This window comes from Chrysemys picta, chromosome 8 (assembly GCF_011386835.1).
Source record: "Chrysemys picta bellii isolate R12L10 chromosome 8, ASM1138683v2, whole genome shotgun sequence".
In the NCBI taxonomy this organism is placed as follows: domain Eukaryota; kingdom Metazoa; phylum Chordata; order Testudines; family Emydidae; genus Chrysemys; species Chrysemys picta.
Window position 1 is genome coordinate 45,346,198 of NC_088798.1, and position 25,037 is coordinate 45,371,234.

At 43.5% G+C, this 25,037-nt stretch overlaps 1 protein-coding gene and 1 pseudogene across 4 annotated transcripts in view; both read left to right on the forward strand.

The window, feature by feature from the left end:
- Positions 1-3,745, forward strand: part of LOC112059023 (complement factor H-related protein 3-like) — a 53,273-nt gene extending 49,528 nt beyond the window's left edge. For 2 of the 4 annotated variants that reach the window (XM_065554419.1, XM_065554421.1), the window contains one exon: positions 3,095-3,745. In XM_065554419.1, coding sequence (XP_065410491.1) covers positions 3,095-3,108 — 14 coding nt within the window. In that variant the 3' untranslated portion in view covers positions 3,109-3,745. Of the gene's footprint in view, positions 1-2,425; positions 2,877-3,094 lie in introns of those variants that run through there. The other 2 variants (XM_065554418.1, XM_065554420.1) reach the window with 2 other exon arrangements.
- A 6,830-nt stretch (positions 3,746-10,575) lies between these two features.
- The window catches only part of LOC135973277 (coagulation factor XIII B chain-like), a 38,166-nt pseudogene continuing 23,704 nt past the window's right edge, over positions 10,576-25,037 (forward strand).

The following is a 25,037-nucleotide window of genomic DNA, read 5'->3' on the forward strand; positions in this document are numbered from 1 at the left end:
CAATGGGATCTGAACCTAGTGCTATCCCGTCTCATGGGCCCTCCCTTTGAGCCCCTGGCCACCTGTTCTTGGTCCCACCTCTCCTGAAAAGTGGCTTTCTTGGTGGCTATCACCTCAGCCCGTCGGGTCTCGGAGCTTAGGGTCCTGACCTCGGAACCCCCATATACGGTCTTCCATAAAGATAAGGTCCAGCTTCGCCCCACACCCGGCGTTTCTCCCCAAGGTGGTCTCTGCCTTCCATATGGAACAGGACATCTTCCTACCGGTACTCTGTCCTAAGCCCCATTCCTCCAATGAGGAACGCCGCCTACACACGCTAGACATACGTAGGGCGCTGGTCTTTTACCTGGACCGGACCAGGCCGTTCAGGAAATCCTTGCAACTGTTCGTTGCATCGGCCGATCGTATGAGGGGGCAACCAGTCTCCACCCAGCAGGGCTGGCTCCAGGCACCAGCCTGGCAAGCAGGTGCTTGGGGCAGCCGCTTCGGAGAGGGGCGTCACGTCCAGCTATTCGGTGGCAATTCGGCGGACGGTCCCTCACTCCCGCTCGGAGCGAAGGATCTCCCACCGAATTGCCACCGCAGATCGCGATTGCGATCGCGGCTTTTTTTTTTTTGGCTGCTTGGGGCGGCCAAAGCCCTGGAGTCGGCCCTGCCATCCAGCACCTTTCCCACTGGATCACCTCATGCATACGCACGTGTTATGACTTGGCAGGGGTTCCCCCGCCACCTATCGTAAAGGCCCATTCCATGAGAGCTCAGGTCTCGTCGGCCGCCTATGTAGCCCACATCCCTATCCAGGACATATGTAGGGCTGCCACGTGGTCCTCTGTCCACACCTTTTCCTCACACTGTGTGATCGTCTCCCAAGCACGGGACGACGCCGGGTTTGGTAGGGAGGTACTCCGACCCGATAACCTTTAAACTCCTGCCCACCTCCATCAGATATAGCTTGGAGTCACCTACTGTGGAATACACAGGAGCAATCACTCGAAGAAGAAAGGACAGTTACCTGTTCCGTAACTGGTGTTCTTTGAGATGTGTTGCTCCTGCTTATTCCACACCCTGCCCTCCTTCCCCTCTGTCGGAGTTGTCTGGCAAGAAGGAACTGAGGGTGGAGGGAATGCGCAGCTCCCCTTATAGCGCAATATAGAGGCACTACTCCAGGGGTCGCAGTGGTACTCCCCCACTACGGGTACTGCTAAGGGAAAAACTTCCGGCACCGGTGCACGTGGTGAGCACGCGCACCTACTGTGGAATAGACAGGAGCAACACATCTTGAAGAACGCCAGTTATGGAACAGATAACTGTCCTTTATGCCCTTCCAGCATGACTATAAACCACTGATAACTACTCCCTGGGAATGGTTTTCCGACCAGTTTTGCACCCACCTTATAGTAGCTCCATCTAGGTTACATTTCTCTAATTTGTTTATGAGAAGGTCATGTGAGACCGCATCAAAAGCTTCACTAAAGTCAAGATATACCACATCTACCTTCTTCCTATCCACAAAGCTTGTTACTCTGTCAAAGAAAGCTATCAGGTTTGTTTGTCATGATTTGTTCTTGACAAATCCATGCAGACTGTTACTTATCACCTTATTATCTTCTAGATGTTTTCAAATTAATTGCTTAATTATTTGCTCCATTATCTTTCTGGGGACAGAAGTTAAGCTGACTGGTCTGTAATTCCCCGGGGTCGTCCTTATTTCCCTTTTTATAGATTGGCACTATATTTGCTCTTTTCCAGTCTTCTGGAATCTCTTCTGTCTTTCATAACTTTTCAAAAATAATTGCTAATGGCTCAGATATCTCCTCAGTCAGCTCATTGAGTAATCTAGGATGCATTTCATCAGGCCCTGGTGACTTGAAGATATCTAACTTGTGTAAATAATGTTTAACTTGTTCTTTTCCTATTTTAGCCTCTGATCCTACCTCATTTTCACTGACATTCAGTATGTTAGACGTCCAGACATCACCAACCTTCTTGATGAAAACTGAAACAAAGACGTCATTAGGCACCTCTGCCATTTCCACATTTTCTGTTATTATTTCCATCCCTCATTGAGTAACAGTCCTACCCTGTTCTTGGTCTTCCTCTTGCTTCTAATTTATTTGTAGAATGTTTTCTTGTTACCCTTTATGTCTCTAGCTAGTTTGATCTCGTGTTGTGCCTTGGCCTTTTTAATTTTGTCCCTATATTCTTGTGTTATTTGTTTATATTTATCCTTTGTAATTTGACCTAGTTTCCACTTTTTGTAGGACTCTTTTTTGATTTTAAGATCATTGAAGCTCTCCTGGCTAAGCCAGAGTGGTTTCTTGCCATACTTCCTCTTTTTGCTACGCAGTGGGATAGTTTCCTCTTGTGCCCTTAATAATGTCTCTTTGAAAAACTGTCAACTGTCTTCAATTGTTTTTCCATTTAGACTCACTTCCTATGGGCTTTTACCTACCAACTCCCTGAAGATGGAAAGATCCTTTTGATGAAAAGATTTGTTTTGTCTTATATCGTTCTTGTTCTCCTTTCTTCTGCTAGAGAAGAATTATAATTGCAGATCTTCCTCCCATATTAGGATGACTATATCACTGTATCAGTTCCCACACCACTTCTTGTAAATTGCTATGAGAAATGTCACTTCCTTTATAGCATTATAGGAACAGAAGAAAATAATATGCATACATATGAGGAGGTCTGGGTGGAAGTAGCTGATATGGAGTCATGGGATTAAACAGGATGAGGATCCCTGCTCCAAAAATCCATCATTTTCCAATGCTAGTAGCTACACCATGGATACTGTTGAAATACAGAAATATCTGTGACATCAGTGTATGGTTGTTTGTGCTTATGTTCCACTTCATATAAAATTGTTTTTAATATGAAAAGTAGTTGATCTCTCCAGTTCAAGGGTAACAGCAATTGCATCTGATGGAGTTTGTTCCATTTACTTTACAAAGGTGGTTAAAATGATCCAATGTGAACTTAATGCAGTTGTGTTGAAATCAATATTCTTTTTTCTGTAATAGGGGATTTGTGTTGTTTCAAAAAATTGACATGTAGTAAACTGATTTTCTAGAATTTGTTTTCTCTCTGACAGGTATTTCAGGATGAATAAAAAGAAGCATCAAGCAGATAATTTTAACCCAGAGCTGAGGATCAAAATACATTGACCAATTAATCGTAATGTTCACACATTATATCCTTTTGTCAGTATTTTAGCTTAGTGTGACTGAACTGATACACATAATCTTTTACCTTTGGTCACAATGTATATTTTTAAACTAATTTTAAACCAATCATAAAATAGTAACAACAGATGGGCAAAGAGGTTCAAACTCAAATCAAACTAGAGCATTTTATGATATTTGGAAAGGGAAATTGTATATTTCTGACTTCCTGAATTACATACTTCCTACTTGCTGAAACAGAAAGTAGCAATATTGCCTTCTGGCCCAAATCAGGAACTCCTGGAAGTCTCACCAGGAACCTTAATCTTGGGAGACTTGTAGCCCAATTGCCACACCAGTAAATTTGGGATATGCACTGAGCCTTTTTGAGGTCTACACATCACTATTAGCTGTTGATCATTATTCTTTCAAATGTTTTAGTCGATGCAACCAAAAAATTATCCCGTCATCTTTAGCACAGTTGTATAGAGTACATTGACTTCTGTGGTTAAAGTTTAAAGTCACACAGAGCGTTAATTATTTTTCCTTTTTAAAAATTAAATATTTGTATATTTCACTTAGCATTCTTCTTAAAAAGTCTGTTATTTGTACTTTTTTTTTTTTAATTAACAACTCCAACCTCAAGTAAAGTGGAAAGGAATCATAGAATCTCAGGGTTGGAAGGGACCTCAGGAGGTCATCTAGTCCAACCCCCTGCTCAAAGCAGGACCAATTCCCAACTAAATCATCCCAGCCAGGGCTTAGTCAAGCCTGACCTTAAAAACCTCTAAGGAAGGAGATTCCACCACCTCCCTAGGTAACCCATTCCAGTGCTTCACCACCCTCCTAGTGAAAAAGTTTTTCCTAATATCCAACCTAAACCTCCCCAACTGCAACTTGAGACCATTACTCCTTGTTCTGTCATCTGGTACCACTGAAAACAGTCTAGATCCATCCTCTTTGGAACCCCCTTTCAGGTAGTTGAAAGTAGCTATCAAATCCCCCTCATTCTTCTCTTCTGCAGACTAAACAATCCCAGTTCCCTCAGCCTCTCCTCATAAGTAATGTGCTCCAACCCCCTAATCACTTTTGTTGCCCTCCGCTGGACTCTTTCCAATTTTTCCACATACTTCTTGTAGTGTGGGGCCCAAAACTGGACACAGTACTCCAGATGAGGCCTCACCAATGTCAAATAGAGGGGAACGATCACGTCCCTCGATCTGCTGGCAATGCCCCTACTTATACAGCCCAGAATGCCGTTAACCTTCTTGGCAACAAGGGCACACTGTTGACTCATATCCAGCTTCTCGTCCACTGTAACCCCTAGGTCCTTTTCTGCAGAACTGCTTCCTAGCCATTTGGTCCCTAGTCTGTAACAGTGCATGGGATTCTTCCATCCTAAGTGCAGGACTCTGCACTTGTCCTTGTTGAACCTCATCAGGTTTCTTTTGGCCCAATCCTCTAATTTGTATAGGTCCCTCTGTATCCTGTCCCTACGCTCCAGCATATCTACCACTCCTCCCAGTTTAGTGTCACCTGCAAACTTGCTGAGAGTGCAGTCCACGCCATCCTTCAGATCATTAATCTTAGGATTTGTTGAAAAATGGACACAAAGATGAAAGTCTGCTGCTCATTTGAATAGGAACATGGTACATGTGTTTCCCATTGTGTGAATAAATTGTCGATTCTTATCTCCCACTGTATACATAAACAGGAAATTAGACCAGTCCTGTGACAGAGATGAGCTTATCAGAATCCACACACGTGAGAATGACAAATTAATAAAGAGAAAGTGAATATTGATGGGATTCTCTGTATAGTGAATGGACCAAACTCTGGACCTCTGGCAAACACAAACAGGCACACACCTACACTAGACAAGCTGAAAAAATGTACACTTATTTTCCCCAAAATGGTGTGAACGCTGCAGTTTTTCACATTATTGCAACAGTTATGTTACTGATTCTCCTAGTGGATTCCACAGTCCTAACTTAGGTGCCCATGCTCCCTATTCAATGCCTAGGGAGAGTCAGGCAACTATCAGTATGTCTGCATTTGAGCTGGGATATGTGATTTCCAGATTGCATAGACATACCTGCCCTGCCTGTACTTAAGCTAGCACCAGTCAGTCAGCAGCTCAGCTTTGCTGCCCTGAGTACAATCCTAGTGCATCCCTAACTACCTACGCGGGTGGGTAGCCCAAGCTACCGCAGGTGTTGCCGCAGCACACTGCTATTTTTAGGTACCAGGTTGGGCAGAGCTAGCATGGTACCTCAATGTGATCTGGGCATCATACTTCCCAATGTAGATATACTTTTAGACTGGGATTCACAAAAGCCAGAATGATGAGCAAGGAGGCACGTCAACCAGACAGTGGGGAATGCCAATGACAAGGGTGTGGCCTAAGCCTTGCCCCTCAGTGGGAGCTGGGCACCTTTCTCTACTCCAGTTGTAAACTCTCTCCTGAAGTTAGTCACCTAAGTCAGGTCAGTGCTTCATCATAAAACACACACCACTAGGTGGTGGTGCCATTATACCCTAGAGCACACACCCTGTAGGTGGAGCCCCAAGACCAGATCTTGATGTGGAGCAGAGAGTTGAACCTATGTTGCTTGCGTAATTATCTGAACTACTGGGCAATGGGGAATTCTGGCTTAGGTGGCTCCTTGTTCATTGTGCTGGATTTTTAAGTCCCCTTTGTGGATCTAGCCCGAAGTGCTGCAGTCATACTGGAGTCCTCAGGCAGCTGAAAGAACAAGGGCATCTTGTGCCTCACTGTGAACCAAAGATATACCTAAGGGATCTAGTTTTACCACACACCTTGTCTTGTTTGGGGTTTGTTTTCACTTCAGCATTTTGTGCACTGAGGAAATAGAGTTCCAGGGAAAGCAGAGATACATGAGCCTGAAAGGATAAGCTTATGTGAAAGCAGATATACACACAATACAAGGGAATACTAAGAGCCATGGGAGCATATATAAAGGCAACCACAACAAAAGTTGAAGACATCAGTTCTTAAATCTCTGCAATGTTCTTATTCTAGGTCTGTACCGATAGCAGCTAACATATATATTTGGGGTTAGAATCACAGTTTGTCACCATCATTTAGCTTTTTGATAAAAGTCATATCTTCATTGAAACCTTCTTTTTTACATCTCAGGATATTTTCAGTGTTCATCTGGGGCAGAGTTAATAGGAAGAATTTCAGTCTGGGACAGTGTCACACTAATATTGCTGCTGCTACTGAATGGCTCACACTAAGAAAGATTATTACTACTTGAAATCTATCTGGTTAGTTTGATGTCAATGGCACTACATGTGCTTAAAGTTAAGCACATGCTTAGATGCTTGTGGCCTCAGATCCTAGTATTTTCTGGGAAGTTTGGCAATTGTCTTCCCTTGCTGAAACCGAAGCATATTCTGGCAAGAGGGAGAAAGGAAGGGAGGGATGTCTCCAGTCCCTGGAGAAGGGGAGACCCTTAATTTCCTAAAAGGAATGGACTAAAAGAGGGCATAAAGTACAGTATTAATCTGTATTACTTACTGAAATAGTTGAAGACAGAAATTACTACCAAGCTTTCAATCTATCCAAAGGAGCAGAAGATTAAAGTCTAGAATAATAGTCTAAGGCAAAAACATCTCAAAACACTAAAAACTCATAATTAGAAGACCAATATTGAGATATATTTAGACATTTAATAACATCAACATTATGTTAATTTGATGGCCGAGTTGGGTGATCAAGACTTCCAACTTTCTACCCATGTCCCAGTATATTGCCCCATATTACTGTACAGTTGAGATCCACTGGCTCACCAATCACCTGTACAATGCACTTCACTATGGAACCCTATTCTTCCAGGTGATGCTAGCAGTTTATGAATTTGGGGGCCAGAGTTTGACAATGAGAGAAGCATTGACTTCAATTTGGCATTGTCTATTTGCTGGTGACAGGATCAGATATCATTAAAGAGTGGGGTTTCTTTGAGAAGAAGAGCTTCAAACTTCCAGAGGTAATGTACAAAATGGGGGTGGGAGAGTCAGTCTCGGAGTTCAATTACAATTTACAGTATAAGACACATACAAGGTTCTTATGAAAAAAATCCACCAGTCAGGGAATATAGAAAACAGGCAGTCCAAAGCAGGGAAAGGGGAAAGAGTGAGAGACAAGGTTGGGTATCAAATGAACAGTAATGAAGACAGCTGCCAACAATTTTCCATGTGTTTGGTGAGCTTTCCCTGCCCCTGAAGCCACAGGTATGAATGTAGTGGTCAGTCCTACCAGTACATGTGCATAGTCATTACACTTCAAGGCACTCTCCATGACCTTTGTGTGACAGAACACATAGATGGCTATAACAAGATACACAGAAGTTTTTGCATTAATTGTTCTTAATAAAACTAAGACAAATCTCCATAAAATGTGAGCGCGCTTTGCTGACAAATACTTCACACACACAATGAGGATCCAATGACTGCAGGTTTCAGGGTCTTCACCTACTGGGCAAGCAAAACATAAGGCTTCTCTTCTCCTGAAAGCTCTTGGACCTGTTGTATTATTTCAGTTGGAATATATGGGCTAAAGGTGTTAACATAACCCAATCGCATTAAATAATGTTGAACAAAGTTTGGGGGTTCTCAGAGATCTCAGCTTGCCTAATAGTATGGCAAACATTCTATTAAAATACCTTTAACCTTTTAGTAAAGATACAGAAAAGGAAAAATGTTAAAACATTTGAAATGTAAAATATTAAACAAAGCTTTCATTTTTACAAAATTCATTGTTCCCTTTCCCTTTAGATGGAGAGAGCTTAGAAGGAAAAGCCATTTTTTGACAGTCTCTTAGATGGTGTCAGAGATGGCAATAACTGTCCTTTTGAGGAAAAGAGAAGTTAGTTGAGATGGGTTGGAGCTGTCATTGTTGCTGCTGCTGTTAAAGTTCTATCCCATTTTATCACAGATGGTGGTTGGGATGCAGCTGGCACCAGTAGATGGTTCCTCTAGGATGCTATCTGAGTCTCTTGTTTTGGTCTGGTCTGGTTAGGACATCTCTCAGGCTTAAGATGAAGAAGGTCTAGGATCCCAGGAGATGGTGGGGGTGGCAGCCATAAAGGTAAAGGTTGCTCCAGTAGTCTCCGTCTTGTCTTCCATATTTTTCCCTCCAAAATCTTTTTCTCCAAGGACCCAAAAAGGGAGTGATGGGTTGAATAGCCCATCCCCTCATTATTTGTTCACCGGTTAGGCCTAATAGCTGACACAGCAATTCTGATTCATTAATTTCCAAACCCACATTTTCTTGTTTATCAAGTATGATTTTAACACAGTCCCTGAGTTATATCAGTAGGCCTCTTCATTTGCATAATTTAGTGTTTCTGTCGCCTTTTCAAGCTCTTGCCCATTACCATTTGTTATTCTAGGTTATTGTGACATTTTATGAATTTATATGCACTTTTTACAGATAAACTCACAATTTTAGTAAATTGGTTGCCCAGTTATTACAACAGACCCTATCCAGTTGCAGATGTCAGCCAGCTGTGCAGCTTACAAACACAGCAGTCAGGACACAGGATGGCTGTCTTTTTTCTGGGAAGTTAAGCAGAATTTTTTAATTAGAACAGATTAGAACTGAAAGTTGCAGATAACCTTGGCATGAAGGGTAACCTTTCACCCAAACTGCTTCTATGGCCTCTCATGGGAGTTAGGTCAATAATTGAAGTTTGGAGCAGTCACCCGCCACACTAGGCAAGCCCTATCTCTATAAGGTCTGAATGATCAGGGGAGGAGCCAGCCCAGATCCTCAGCTGGTAGGGGATAGGAAGGAAATCCTACCCCTGACTTCCTGCTGCTGATTCTCCTGTCACTAGAAGGGGGGGATGTCACTCCAGAACATGAGTCCTGAGCTCTGGCCAAGTGGAGACAGTGGGCAGACCCAAGTGATGCTCATTGGAAGAGAGGTATGTCACTCCAAAGCAGGAGTCTGGAGGTCTGATGGACAGAGCTGTGGTTGGGTAGAGAGAGATAACAGGAAATCCCGTCTCAATTCCCTGTTGCAAGTGCTCATGGGAAGAAGGAATACTGTGGGCAGCAGTGGAGGACACATGAAGGCACCGGGGGCTGCTGCAGAAACTCCAGAGGCTGAGAGGCTGAGTTTGGTACTGGGGCACAGGCCCAGAGAACAACCTGAGTATATGATTCCTCCCCTCTGAGTCTGCCCCATGCCAAATGTGAGGCTCATCCAAAGCATATTTCCACGCTGCTGCTGTGGAGGCAGACATGCTGGTGGGAGGCTGGAGAAGGGGATGTGGCCAGCCCAGGCTACACCATAATGCCGAACCACCTCCATGAACTGCAGAGAGGAGAACAGCCCAAACACCCCAGACTTGTGTGGGACACTGAGGCTACAGGAACAGGACATTGTGGCAGAGCCCAGTGGTGAACAGGATCCCCTTTGATTTAAACTGGTTCTACAGCTTCCCACAGGAGTTACATCAGTAGTGCTGCACAAATGAAGGTGCAGAAAACCAGCAAGCGAGCCCTACTCTTCTTACTGGACTGGAGAGAGCTGCTGAGGAGCAGGCTGTTGATGCAGGTAAACTAGCTGTAGTCTAGTTTATACAGATGCCTGGCTGGGAGCCTTATAATAGATTCCTCTGTCTTCTGCCTTTCTGTGGTAGAGCATATTTGGGGAGCGTGGCTGCAGCACTTGTTGCTGAGTGGATGCCAGCTATTGGTTTTGCACAGGAAATGAGAAGCCCGGTGACCTTTTTGTGTCTCTCGCTGCTGCGTTCTCATGGTATCTCCCTGATCTTTACTCCTTCCTCTCCACCTCATACCCCTTTTTTGTGGGGGCCTAGTGGAGAAGTTATGCAATATAGTAGGTTTTCCCTTACTCATGGGTCTTTATAAATGTGCTGAACCAGTCATTTTTCCTAGCTGAATTAATAGAATTAAAGATGAACTTTGAGGTAAAACAATTGTTTGTGTCGTTTACTGTGCCTTTATGATGGGCAGAGAGAGGGGGAAAGAAGAGACAGGGAAAGGAGCCTCAAATGGGATTTTTCCCCCTCAATTAGTTTCCTCCTCTTCCTTTAATGTATATTTCTTCTTCAAGTGGTTCTGCATATTCCCACCTATAGGTACAGGCTTGGGGAGTGGCAAGTAGAGGAACCCAAGAGAGAGAAAGTCCTTCAGTGTAATCAGAGAAGCATTTAAAAAAATAACTTGGGCTGTATGCCTGGGGGAGTTTACACATGTTATCTCTGTACCTTGATGTTGAAAGACGGGGGTGGAAGACCTCTGGGGGTGAAGGGTTAGAAAGCCTTCAAAAGGAATTGGTGAGGACAGGATCCAGAGATGATCAGAGCCCCACAGCCACCATTACAAGTGCTGGGCTTACTTGGTCAAGCACAGGATGACTTTGCTGAGCTGTCTCATCATTCAGATACTCTGGGCTTTCTGTGCTAAGGGACAAGGTAAGAGGCAAAATCAATCAAAAGATTAAACAACACTTTAGCTTAATCCTTCTCTGGTGCATGGGGATACTAAACAAGCCTGATACTACACAAAGCCCTGGGCTATTACAGTAACGGCTGTTTTCAACAGCACAGTGGGTGGGGTTCAGAGGTAGAAATGAACAACTGAGGGAGGGCAGTGAACACAAAATATTTATCATGAGATTGAACCATCAGATAGCGGTGACATCTCCAGCCCCACTTTGCAAGGATGAAACGGTAGAATGTATAATACACTGGAGAAAGCAGTTAAAAACAGAGTGAATGAAAATCTTTGACAGGGGAAGGTAAGTTATGCAGCCTCCTTTTTGTGTAGTTCTAGAGAATATTTCTGTGTTCCAGAGCTACTGCCTGATAAAACAGGGCTCGGTGCATCCTCCAAAATACTGCAGAGTTCAGAGTGCAAAAGCAGGAGAGCCTTCCTAGTATTTCTGTATGTGTTACTCTGTAACCAGAACAGCTGGTGAAATTCACTATGTACTCCAATCCCTATTCCCAGTTCTTCTCCAGAATTATTTATTCCACTAAGAGAATTGTAATTATATTCATTGTGTTCATGTTTAGCAATTGTGTTTTGTATCACTCCCATATTTAGTGTTACATGGATTATAGAAAGCGCTCCGAGACATGGGCCTGATGTATAGGTACCATGTGGATATGTGCCTGACATATACTGATAGATAGTACAATGGAGGCCCTATAGAGTGACGGGGCTTTTTAATTTCTGACACCAAGCCTGCTTTGTCCATTCCCATGATGACCTATAGTAAAATATGCAATGTAGGGATGACTTTCCAGGAGACTGGGGGTTCCTGAGTAAATAAGGGCTATTTGGGTTTGGTAGAGGCAAAGGAAGATCCGTTTGAAACCTTACTATTAAAGTGGACCTGCTCTGGGGATGAATCAGGGTTGTATAGTGAAGCAGTCTTATTGGCAGGACCCCTGCCTCAATTAAGCATTAAAAATTATGATTAGCATTTCTGTCCCCAGGGTGCACCTTTAAAAGGTCAACCGAGAGTTTATCCAGATAATCCCTTTAGAGCAAGAGGCAGAGCTTTGTCATGGTTAACTCACATATTGTGGGGGTCTCCTGAGCATGATCACAAAGCCATTAATAGACCACGTCCCATCTACATTGGAAATCACATCTCCATTTAGGACCTGTTTTAAAAATGTCAAAGTCCAAATGATTATACAATATCCGCAATTGACAATATAAAGAGAAATGAAATAGACATATTTGCAGGGGTTTTTGTTTTACCAAGTTTACTTTGACTGACTGGGAAAAGGCATCTGTGAAATATGGAATAAGTTAATAGAGCTGTAAATAACTACACAATCAACATATACACTATGATTTATTTTTAATAATAATAAAAAATGGAGATATCCTATCTCCTAGGATTGGAAGGGACCTTGAAAGGTCATTGAGTCTAGCCCCCTGCCTTCATTAGCAGGATCAAGTACTGATTTTGCCCCAGATCCCTAAGTGGCCCCCTCAAGGATTGAGCTCACAACCCTGGGTTTAGGAGGCTAATGCTCAAACCACTGAGCTATCCCTCCCTCACTTACATAATATGCTAGATTTAACCCCTCTACAGAGAAGATTAATAGTTGTGTATTTTACCCATCCAAATGGTAGCATACCAGACACAATACCGGTACTGTATGAATGGTAAAAAAGAAAACAAAACATTATGGATCATATTTGGACTCTGAGTCACTCACATACACCACAGTGCTAGTTTTGTACTCTCTGTTTTTGTTTGTTTATTCTGAACTGTCACAATTTCTTCCAGGAAGTTCTTCCTGTGCCAAATCGTGAAGTTCTTTTTCAAATGTTTACTCAATCTTTTCTCAGGTAAAATCCCAATGGCTGCAATGAGAGTTTTGATAGGTAGGGACTGAGTAAAAAATGATGAAAGTCTTCAGAATTTGGCCCTTTGATAATTAAAAACAAATAACAGCTGCCTAAAACAGAAAGAGGTGGAGGCAGCAGTGTTATAAATTAACTCTCTGATAATGGGAGTCCAGATTTCCTGGAAAACACAGAGTTTGTTCCCCCTGCATCTGCACACAGAGAGGTCCTTTAGTATATGGCTCACCCCCTGGCTTGTGTGGAGGGAATTCAGTCACCTCCATGAACTATTGAGATTTCCTCAACTTTGTTCATGTTTCTTATTCTAATAGTTAGTCATTGTAGCTCTTAGCATTAGTCTAGTTAGCTAGTAAGAAGTAGTAGTTTTAGCTTCCTGGACTCACTCCTCAGCCTCCTGGGTTGCTAATCTCTGCTGGGTGACGCCCATCAAGGACCCAGTAACCATCAAAAGAGTTCAAAGTTTCCCTTTGGGTAGGAATGGGAACTTTAATGGGGACTATGTCGACGTTGCTTCTCTCCATCAATAGCCAAAAGCTAAAGTAAAACAAAACTCTTTGTCTCTGAGTTCTGGCTTATGATTGGTTGTTGTAGTAGCTTCCAGTTTGCCTAGAGTCCAGGGTAGGGATAGAACAATCTGGGAAACAGAGTCTTGAGCCTCTGTAGCCATTGCTGCAGTAGTCCAGGTGCGAGTTGCCTAGGGGTTTAGAGTAATAGGTCAGGAATAACCAACTCCAGAGGGGTTAAAATGCAGAAAGCCAGTCTAGTCAACCAAACCCTATAACATCCCTCATTCTACCTCAAAGACCCATTCCCTTCCTATCTTTACCCTCCTCAAACGCCAAAGAAAACAGATGGGCTGTACAATGTATACTGAAGGTCAGCAAATTTAGGCAAAGAGTGAATTCCAACGTTGAATGTCCTTCGTGGATGGTGCCCTGTGGAAGTGTTGCAGTGGTAGTGGCAGTCTTTCAAGAAGGCAAGATAAGCGATCATGTCGGTGTGATGTTTTATCACTGTCTTTCTCATAGATAAGCCCCTTATGATTTGTCAAGTGCATTAAAAACACGAAGCTTCTTCACCAAATTACTTGTACATAAAATAAAATAAATAAAAGAGAGGACTTTCCCCACAAAATAAGAGCCAGCAGTGTCAGAACCAAAATGACCATTTTCCATGCAGCCATCATTTAGATTGGCTTCTACAAATTAATATCAGGAGAGAGAGAAAAAACTGACATGCACTCTGATGATTTCTTACCTTCACCTCCCATCCTCCAAAAGTATGAAGGAATGTGCCTTCAGCAACTCCACACCTTCTGCTCTCCAATCAGGTACCAACAAGTCTGCTGGTTCCTCACATACCCATCCAGGGAGCTGGACCTAGGGGTGCTGGGAGTGCAGCAGCACCCCCTGGCTTGAATTGGTTTCCATCATATACAGGGTTTACAATTTTGTTCAGTGGCTTTCAGCACCCCCACTATAAAAATTGTTCCAACACCATTCTACCCAGGTCACTGCTAGACTAAAAGACAGCTCCCACCTACAAAGCTTCGGGCTTGGAGAGATCATCGGTACCATTTGTGGACCAAGGTGGAAAGAAGAGCTCTTCCCCTGTTTCCTCAGTACCAATGAAGCTCACTTGGACTCCAACCATGCTTGCCTCAGAGGGCCTGAGACCTATGCTACCATCAGCGGCCTCAGCCACCATCACCTTGGTACAGACTGAGTACCAATAACACTCTTGAGACTGCAGAAGTTCTGTTTTTCCCAGGACTTGGCTGTATCTCAGATGCTCGATTCTTCACTGCTCGGCTCCTATGTGCTGTCAGTACTGAGAACATAGAGATCGCCTGAAGTTCATCCGGTACCAACGGTTTCACCTCAGATTTCTCCAGGCACTTCATCATTTCAGAGTGAGTTTGAGGAAAAGGATTCTGATGTCCTCAGTGTCTCAAATATTGATTCAGGGTTCTCCCCCCTCACACCTAGAGAGGCTCCTTTCCAGAAGCCTCTAGTGAGGCTATAACTACTCATAGCACAAAGGTGCAACCAACATCTCACTGGAATGAGTAACCATGGGTGCTTCCTCCTTCTATGCCTTATTCACCTCCTCCTTGGTCATATTGGGACTCTTGAGAGGCCTATTGCCAACAATATTCCAGAGCCTCAAGCACCACTGATCACAAAGAGAGGCAACCTGCATCACCTGCTACCTTCAGGAGACCTGACCCTCAAGAGGAATCTTTAGAGAAGTAGGAAGCTAGAGCCAATGACGAAGTCTCTCCTACAACTAACATCTCATCTTCAGCTCTGGATGAAACTGTCATACCTACTCCTCCATCCTTGGTGGATGATTTTAAGCAGTTCCAGGATCTGGTCAAGAAAATTGCTGACTCCTTGCAGATCCCTCTCAAGGAGATTAAAGAACCTCATAATAAACTACTCTATATTCTCCATTCGCCATCATCTGCCTGCATAGATTTGCCTGTCAATGAAGCCATTCTGGACCCAGTGAAGATTGTCTGGCACACTCCAGCTACTATTCCCCCTACATGCAAGAGAGTGGAAAAGAAATATTATGTCCCAACCAATGACCCAGAATTTTCATTTTCTTATCCCTCACCTAAGTTTTTGGTAGTCGATGCATTTAATGAACATGCAAGGCAGCACCACTCCAAAATCATGCCTCATGAAAAAGACCATAGGTGTCTAGACCTATTGGGGAAGAAATCTTAGTCATCAACCTCCTTACAATTTAGAATCACCAATTACCAGGCGCTAATGGCAAAATACAATCACGTAAACTATACCAAACTGAACTCTTTCATTACCTACCAACTGGCAGAGCACAGGGAACAATTCCAGGCAATTATTGGGGAGGGCCATCTACTTGCCAGAACATCTCTACAAGCTTCCCTTGATGCTGCTGATAACTACCATTGTAACGATCGAATGGGCAGCATTATCAGAAGGACCTCTTGGCTCCAACTCTTTGGATTTCCAAAAGAGGTCTAGAATACGGTGGAATACCTTCCTTTTGATGGGTTTAAGTTGATCCCAGACAGCACGGATGAATCTCTGCAAACATGAAAGGACTCTAGAGCTACCTTACGTTCTCTTGGAATTTATATTCCCACCTACAAGAGAAGCTCTGCAAGTCTCAGACAGCTTAGAGATCCCACCTGGCCCAATTCCTAACCTCCCAGAGGCCATATGAACTGCACCAAAAGAGACAAAAGATGCCAGAGAAAGAAACCGTCCACTTCTCAGCCTCCTGCCTTGCACCCGTCCTCCTCCAAGCAGCAATTTTGACCAATTGGTCGAGGACCTGAGTTACCATCCTTATCAGGTGCTCTGATTCGCCCGCCTTCCTCCCTTAGGTGACCATCTTTACCACTTCATGTAGAGTTGGGAGTTAGTCGCTACAGTCAAATAAATTTGGGAGATCATCTCTACAGGATATACCATCTACTTTCCTATACTTCCACCAACAGCCCCCCATTCTCCCTCCCTCTTTTAGGGATCCCTCTCATGAGAGCTTGATTCATCAATAAATAGATGCTCTCTTATGTTTGGGAGCTATAGAACCAGCCTGCATGAAGCACAGAGGGAAGGGAAAGGGTTTTATTCAAGGTATTTACTGGTACCAAAAAAAGAGTGGAGGTTGGAGACCCATCCTACGTGTGAGGCTACTCAACACCTATGCGAAGGCAAAAATAAAAATAAAAATGGTGACCCTTGCAGCAATAATTCCATCACTAGAGTAAGGGGATTGGTTCTCAGCCCTCGACCTTCAAGATGCATATTTCCATATTGCTACCCATCCATCCACAAACTATTCCTACATTTCACTGTCAACCAGGACCACTTTCAATACTGAGTGGTCTGTCATCTGCCCTGTCTTTTTGAAAGTCATGTTGGTAGTAGCAGCACTGCTCTGCATGAAAGGTATTTTCGTATTCCCTTATCTGGACGATTGACTGCTGAAAGGCCACTCCCTGTAACTAATGTCTTGGGCAACTTCTGAGGCCATAGATTTCTTCCTCAAATTGGGCCTGCAATTGAACATCCAAAAATCCACTTTGACCCCTGTGCAAAACTTTAGAGCTCATAGGGGAACATCTTGATTCAGTACCAGCAAGAGCCTACCTTCCTGTGCACAGGTTTGTTGTCCTTTCCAACATAGCCAACACAATTCAGCTCAGCCCTCAAAGTGCAGTCAAGAACTGTCTTCTGTTGCTGGGCACGTGGCAGACAGCAGGCACTTCTTCCAAGACCATGAGTGGGAAATAGACCCCAACATATTACACCACATATTCCGTCAAGGGGCACCCCTCAGATAGACTTATTCACCACAGAGTTAATGAGAAATGTACCCAGTTTTGCTCAAGAGGCAGACTGGGTTACCAATCCTTGGGGGACGCTTTTCACTTTCATTGGTTGTCAACTCTCTTGTACACATTCCCACCGACTCTCCTAATAGCCATAGTTATGCTCAAAATTAAAAAAAAAAGACAAAGCAGGAGTCATCCTAATAGTTCCAATCTGGCCCAGACAAATGTGGTTCCCTTACCTGATATAGCTGGCTGTTTGCTCACTGATCACTTTCCACATCCCTCCTCATTTCCTCTCCCAGGAAGGTGGGAAGCTCCTTCATTTCAGTGTTGCAGTGCTTTGTTTCAAAGCATGGTTGGTCAATGGTTCGCAGGATTAGAAACAAGCTACTCAGAGGATGTAAAAAGAATACTACTACACAACAGAAAACAGTCTACTCACTACATGTACTCTCAAAAATGGTCAAGATTTGTCTATTGATGTGACCTCAGACATATTCTATGGATGACCTCATCGCTGCTGGACATACTGGGCTACAGCCTAACTCTAAAAGCTTGGGACTATCAATGAGCTCCTTAAGAGTCCATCTGGCAGCTATCACAGCTTTCCACCCTCCGTTAGAGGGTTCTCATGTTTTTCTCACCCAACTTCACAAGATTTCTCAGGGGATTTGGATACCTCTATCCCCCAGTCCAACACCCTACTCCTATTTGGGACCTCATTCTGGTCATTAAATGCCTCAAAACACCACCATGTGAACTGATAGAACTGATAGCTATCTGCTCACTGCTCCATTTATCAATGAAGACGACATTATTCATAGCCATCATGTCGGCATAATGGGTTGGGGAAATAGGGGTCTTGATGGCATGCTCTCCTTTTACAGAGTTTTTAAAGAGAAGGTCAAACTACAACCCTACCCCAAATTTTAACCTAAAGTTTCTTCTGAGTTTCATATTAATCAACCCATTTACCTGCCTTTCTTCCACCCCAAACTTCACCTAGATACTGAGGAGGCATTGGTGCACCCCCTGGATGTCAGGGGAGCTCTAGTCTTTTATCTTGATAGGAAAAAGCCCTTCAGAAAGACCCACAAATTATTTGTCTTGCTAGCAGAAATGTCAAAAGGGTCTGCAATCTTTAATCCAAGACTTCCCAAGTGTATATGAGGCTGCCTTAATTCTTGCTACAAACCTTGCAATATTCAAATATCTTCAAATATATGTGCTCACTCTGCTAGGTCCATTTTCACTTCTACCACATTCTTCAAGAACATGGCCATTACTGAAGTATGTAAGGCAGCTATTTGGGAGTCTATACATAGGTTCGCCATACACTATGCTATGACTCATGACTCTGCTGCTGATACTGTGTTTGGCTCAGCTGTACTTTCTTTGGTCCTGGACTCTACTCCGAAACACCTCCCATCATAGAGGGAACTGCTCAGTAGTCACCTAGAGTGGAGCACCCGTAGGGACACTACTCGAAGAAGAAGAAATGGTTACTCACCTTGTGCAGTAACTGTGGTTCTTTGAGATGTGTGTCCCTACGGGTGCTCCACTACCCGCTGTCCTTCCCCTCTGCTTTGGAGTTCTCTGCTATGGAGCTGTGTGGTAGAGAAGGAACTGAGGGTGGTTCACCTGCCCAGTGCTATATAACAAGGATATGAGGCATAAGACTAATACACATGCGCAGGCCAAACAGACACTGCTATGAGAAATCTCTGATCAAACGCACAGGGAGTGCTAGCACACCTAGAGTGGAGAAACCATAGGGATGCATATCTTGATGAACCACACTTACTGCACAGGGTGAGCAATTATTTCTTATGCAATAATTTTTAAAACTGCCAGATTCTGCTTGGTAGGAAAAGCTTCGCGGGGAGGGAGAGAGGAGCAGAAATAGATAACCCAGATCATCAGATTGTATATGTCCTGAACTCATGATTCCAGTTAATGTAAAACTCAAATAATATAGTAGTAAAGCTGAGGAGAAAACAGATGAGTGAATATTCAGAACTTAATGAATTGAATTTTTCTTGCATGTACCTTCTAATAGTATACATTTTAAACTTTTTTTAAAGTGATACCCTGTGACTACCCACATATAGAAAATGGAGCATTAACTGACTATTATGAAACCTTCAAAGATTGAGCCTTTCCAACACAGTTAGGCGTGGCAATTTACTACAGATGTCTTGATGGTTATGTATCTGAAGACGAGCAGAGGTGGCATCTGATCAAATGTACTAATGACGGCTGGTATCCTGCGCCAAAATGCCTTAGTAAGTAAATGTAAATTTTTATTATTTCCTTAAAATTCTATTGTACTGTAAATACTAATAATTATATAGAGCAATGGCAGAACGGTGTGTGTTACTACATCGCTGCTTCTTTCCAGCCCCTTCACTCCGCCAGCCAAGACTGTCATCCAAGAACATGAGTTTCTCTTTAATAGGATTCTCCCTCCCATCAGGCAGCAGCAGCAGCAGCATTACAAGGCGCCAGGAGTGGGAACAGGCCTTCAGTAAACCGCTTGTAGGATTTGCAGAGGGATTTTTTTTTTTGGTTCTTTTTTTCTCCTTTTCCTTCCTCCTCAGTGCTGATCCCTCCACCAGTATTTCTATCCCTGTTGCAAGGGGATGAGTTAGGACTTGGTATCCCTCAGAGTGAAAGAATTAGCGGAAGGGGCTGGGATCTAGCAGGTTCAGAAGGGGTGAGCAAAGATCAATAATAACTTGTGTGGGGAAAGACCTGTGGGGAGGGTTTTTTTGGGTTGTGAAATTTTCTTGGGGAGAAGAGGCTCGGGTGGTTCTTCTCTCGTTGGGATGTTCAGTTGTAAGGAAACTGCCTGTGAGAGTGACAGACGTACAGGATTTTTTTTGCAAATGTGTATGCATGCAGGTGCGCACACACACATATGCACACACACTTTCTGCTGTGTGGGAATGTATTATTTCTTAGCTGGCTCTTGCAGCTTGCTCTGGAGGTCAGTATTTGGGCTCCAACTACTGTGCCCTTTCAATGGCCACTCCTTGGTGGTGAGGGTGGAGTGCCACTGCCAGATGCTGTGGATATGGAGGCCTGCAGTTGGAGATCCTGACACATGCTAAGTCTGCTTTGTGACATTCAAACTGTACAAAGCAGATTTAAAGCTGATCTAAGTGGCCAAGTAAGACTCCCCTAGTGTAAGAAGAAAACTCAAGTGACATAGAACCAGCCTGCTCAGAGTCTTGTCATTCCACTTTGCAGCCTCAGGCTAGCCGTCAAAAATCTTTCTCTCATAACAGTCTATAAAATCTTCACTCCGATTTATTCAAAGACTGGATTAATCATCAAAATCTACAAAATAAAAGGTATTTTAACAATTCAAGATTCTCAATGGGAGTTAGGCACTTTTGAAAAATGTATGCTACATGAATATCATACAAATAGTAATCTCTATACACCTATCTAGACTAATATGATTAGATACATAGCTAATCAATTAACAGCCTAATTCTAAGCCTTGCATAATATCGGTTCTTTACACAAAACAACTAGTAATATCGTAATGAACAATCACACATAGTACTTCATAAACATAGAATCATAGGACTGGAAGGGACCTCGAGAGGTCATCTAGTCTAGTCCCCCGCACTCATGGCAGGACTAAGTATTATCTAGACCATTCCTGAAAGATGTTTGTCTGACCAGCTCTTACAAATCTCCAAAGATGGAGATTCCACAACCTCCCTAGGCAATTTATTTCAGTGCTTAACCACCCTGATAGGAAGTTTTTCCTAATGTTCAACCTAAACATCCCTTGCTACAATTTAAACCCATTGCCTCTTGTCCTATCCTCAGTGGTTAAGAAGAACAATTTTTCTCCCTCCTCCTTTTAACAACCTTTTACGTACTTGAAAACTGTTATCATGTCCCCCCTCAGTCTTCTCTTTTCCAGACTAAACAAACCCAATTTTTTCAATCTTCCCTCATAGGTCATGTTTTCTAGACCTTTAATCTTTTTTGTTGCTCTTCTCTGGACTCTCTCCAATTTGTCCACATCTTTCCTGAAATGTGGTGCCCAGAACTGGACACAATACTCCAGTTGAGGCCTAATCAGGGTGGAGTAGAGTGGAAGAATTACTTCTCGAGTCTTGCTTACAACACTCCTGCTAATCCATCCCAGAATGATGTTCGCTTTTTTTTTTGCAACAATGTCACACTGTTGACTCATATTTAGCTTGTGGTTCACTGTGCCCCCAGATTTTTTTCTGCAGTACTACTTCCTAGGTGGTCATTTCCCATTTTGTATGTGTGCAACTGATTGTTCCTTCCTAAGTGGAGTACTTTGCATTTGTCTTTATTGAATTTCATCCTATTTAGTTCAGACCATTTCTGCAGTTTGTCCAGATTATTTTGTATTTTAATCCTACCCTCCAAAGCACTTGCAACATATATAAATATACTATAATATATAAATTTCCTCCTGGAAATTATTGTTAATATTTGGTTGCATTCCAGTAGTGGCTAGAGGCACAACAGAGATTGGGGATCTCCAAAGATCACAAGCCCCAAAGGGTTAACAAAAGGCCATCAGGGGTTTGTGAGGTGTTTGAAAATGTTACTACAATCATTAAAGCAAGAGAAATCTTGTTCTCCAACTCTGTGCACACCCTCACCCTTCAAGGCCAAGTGTTCTCTGTCGACCTTTGAACACACACACAAGCTGTTTACTGCTCAAGGTGAGCAATCTCTCCTTTTATTTGCAAGTTTTTTTTCTAATAAATAGCTAGTTTGGGTTTTGTTTTTAGTTTTTCTTTTCATTGTTAAATCTCTGACTTCCAGTGCGTAACTGTACTTAACCTTTTTCCCTTTAGAAAAGTGTTTTCTTGGTTATTTGGAAAAGGGTAGATTTCTATCTACCCATTGGAAAACAACCCACAAAGAAGGTGATGAAATTTCATATGTGTGCACTCATGAATATAGCCCTGAAAATATGAAAGACAAAGCTACATGCATAAAGAATGACTGGTCACCTACCCCAAGATGCATCCTTAAGAGTAAGCAGTATTTATGTAATATTGTGCTCTTAGCTAAAAACTGTAGACATGTTACAATCACTGTCTGCCTAAGACAAATACAAAAATACCAATTCTAGCAGGTGACTTGTCATGACTGTGTACATTTGACATTAGCAACTGTGTGCAATCATATTTCTTCCCTTACCTAGCCCATTCCTACTGTTTGTCACCCCTGACTTGTTGTGTCATGTCTAATAATTAAATTGTAAACTCCTTTGGACCAGTACCAGGTATTTCTTCATCTTCTGCGAGGAGCCGAGCGTACCTTTGGATGCAATATAATAACAACAGTAACAATACAAAGTCTACAGCTGTTTCTCCTTATCCCTGTCCCACAGCCTGTCTTGGCTCCCCATGCTTCTCACGCCACTGCAGATCAGTCAAGCTACTTCCTCCTCCTCCAGGCTGACTGAGCACCAGCAGTGTGGACAATGAGAGTGCAGGAAAGACAGTGTCCCTGCTCTCAGTTTTGGCTCCTGGCACTATAGTGACCCTTAGAAGCCGGGAGGAGCAATTAGCAGGAAAGTCCTGCACAACACCTGCAGCCCTGGAGCATGCGCTCAGTGCAGACAGAATCTTCAGAGAATTTGTCTGTCAAACTGTAACAAGTGTCTACTGTGCATATTCTTACAACTTGCTAGGTTTCCAGAAAAAAAGTCGCATCCCAGACACCTGGTGGACATCCCCGACAAGATTTCAGTTCCCTACTCCAAAGTGAGTGGGCTCTTTAACAAAACAGTTGAAAGAATATTTTTACACAGGCAAAAGAAAATATTTTGTCCTCATCTCATTTGTATAAATGGCTGTAATGTTTATTTTAACAAAAACTTTCTAAAAAAATTCAACTTGAGAAAGACACCCAGCATAGACAGTTTTCAGCCAGAATGATTAAAGTTTGACAAAGTTATAAACAACTGAAAACAGGGTCTTATATAGGCATCACTACCTGAGACACCTATAAGATGGCCAAATTGTGGCATTTTATTAAGCAGCCTGTGTTGGAGATTGACGCAAACTGGTCCAGCAAGTGATTGTACCTCAGGAAGCCTCCTGTAGCTTCCTATCAGGGAGGAGGACTGTGTGCAGTGTAGCATCTGTTGGGATGATGGAGCATGTTCCTTTGTCTATGCTACCCAACATTTCTGGGTGTTGTGAAGTGGGTTGAAGTCATGGCTCCATCTTCTCCTTGTACCTTCTTCCCTTCCCTCCGTAGGGAATTGCACAATTTATCCAGTAGTCATGGGTGCCTGATGACTACTAATTAAGATGATATGTATAAAACTTAAAATATAGGAGGCCATTTCAGTCAGCTAAATCCCATAACATTTAGCCAATACAAACACATCCTGCCTCAATACACCATTCCCTCTCTCTCTCTACCCTCCACAAATGCCCAGAAGAACAGATGGGCTGTATAATGTATCCTGCAGGTCAGCAAATTCCAGCAGAGAATGAATTCCAAAGCTCAGTGCCCCTCTAGGATAATGCCCTGCTGGTAACACCCTCTCCTTTAAACTGAGGGGGGTCCAACACAAAAGCTCCACTGATCACTACTGTGGAAGAATTGCAGTGGGAGAGTGTGAGCTGTGTCGGTTGGGGGGTCGAGCCGCTAGGGGGCGGTGGGGAGCTACAGGTTCACTGGCCGGCCTGGGTCACGCCTCTGTCACTGGGGAATTAGCGGCGGGAAGGGCGCGGGCAAAAGTCCGTAGCGCGCCCCCCAAACAGGGGAGCATCAGCAAAAGTCTGTAGCGTTGTCAGGATTCTGTTCCCGAGGCGGGTCGGCCAGGGTAGGGGAACGCAGGCCCACCCTACACCACTGCATTCCAGCGCAGGGCCCTGACAGTGGCGGGGCAAGGGTCCCGCCACTGGGTCAGCGGGGGTCCTTCCGCAACACGCTGACCAAATAGACTCCCCGTGCTGTGCAGTTCTGTCCCTGGGCTACTTCCTACCCGATTGCTAGTGCGAGTCCCTCTGGTCCCTCCAGTTCGTCCGGGTAGTCAGCTGCTGGCAGCTCCAGCTCCCCCTCCGCCTCAGGCTCCTCCAGTCCCTCCAGGTACTTGGTGGTGGGCAGTCCTGATAGCTCCAGTCCTTCCTCCCGGTCAGGTTTCCCCTGGTCCAGGGCCTCCCCTGGCGTGGCAGCAGGGTCTGAAGGGAGCAGCCCGCCATCTATGTCTGCCTCCCTCCCTGGTGCTGCCCTGACTGAGCTAAGGGCCCTGCCCTTTGTACTTCCTGTTCCACCCTTCCCCTTCTGGGGGTGGAGTAAGCTTGGCCTGGCCTTGCCCACTCAGGCTGAGAGAGTGGCTCTTTACCCTCAGGTTCGGAAGGAAGCCACCCTGGCTCCCTACAGAGGGGCAGGTTAAGTGATTGTGTCTATGTGAGTTTATAGTGCTGTCTTTCTCATGGATGAGTCCTTTATGATTTGTCAAGGGTATTAAAATATGAAGCGTCTACACAAAAATACTTGTACATAAAAGAAATACAATGAAAAGAGAAATCTTTCTCCAGAAAGTAGAAGCTAGTAGCATCAGAACCAAAATGACCATTTCCCATCCAGCCATCTTTTAGATTGATTTTGACAAGTCAGTATCAGGAATGGCAAGATATGGCAAACAGTATTGTGCACCGTGGTGATTTCTTACCTTCCCTATCCAACCCCTAAAAAGCCAAGACACTATGAAGGAACATGTTGTTCAAAAAGTTTTTAAATAACGTTCCTCCATTTTATTTCATGTGCCCCACTTCTTACAGTCACTTTATATTTACAAAAATCATGTTAAGAGTATTTTGTCCTGAGGTAATGTCATTCTCTCTCCCTTTTAGAAATATGTGAAAAAAATGAGGTACAGAATGGTTATTTCTATGAAAGTAAGAACAGGTTTAATTTAAATGAAGAAGCAACATATAGGTGTCAAATTGGTTACACAACTCCAGAAGGAAATGAGATGTGGAAGACACAATGCCTTAAAGATGGATGGACTCTTTTACCAAAGTGTTTCTGTGAGTAATTTAATGGTTGAAGAACTCTCTACATTTGTCACATTGGTCCTTTCTTTCTGGCCATCAGATGAGCATTTTGCTCATGTA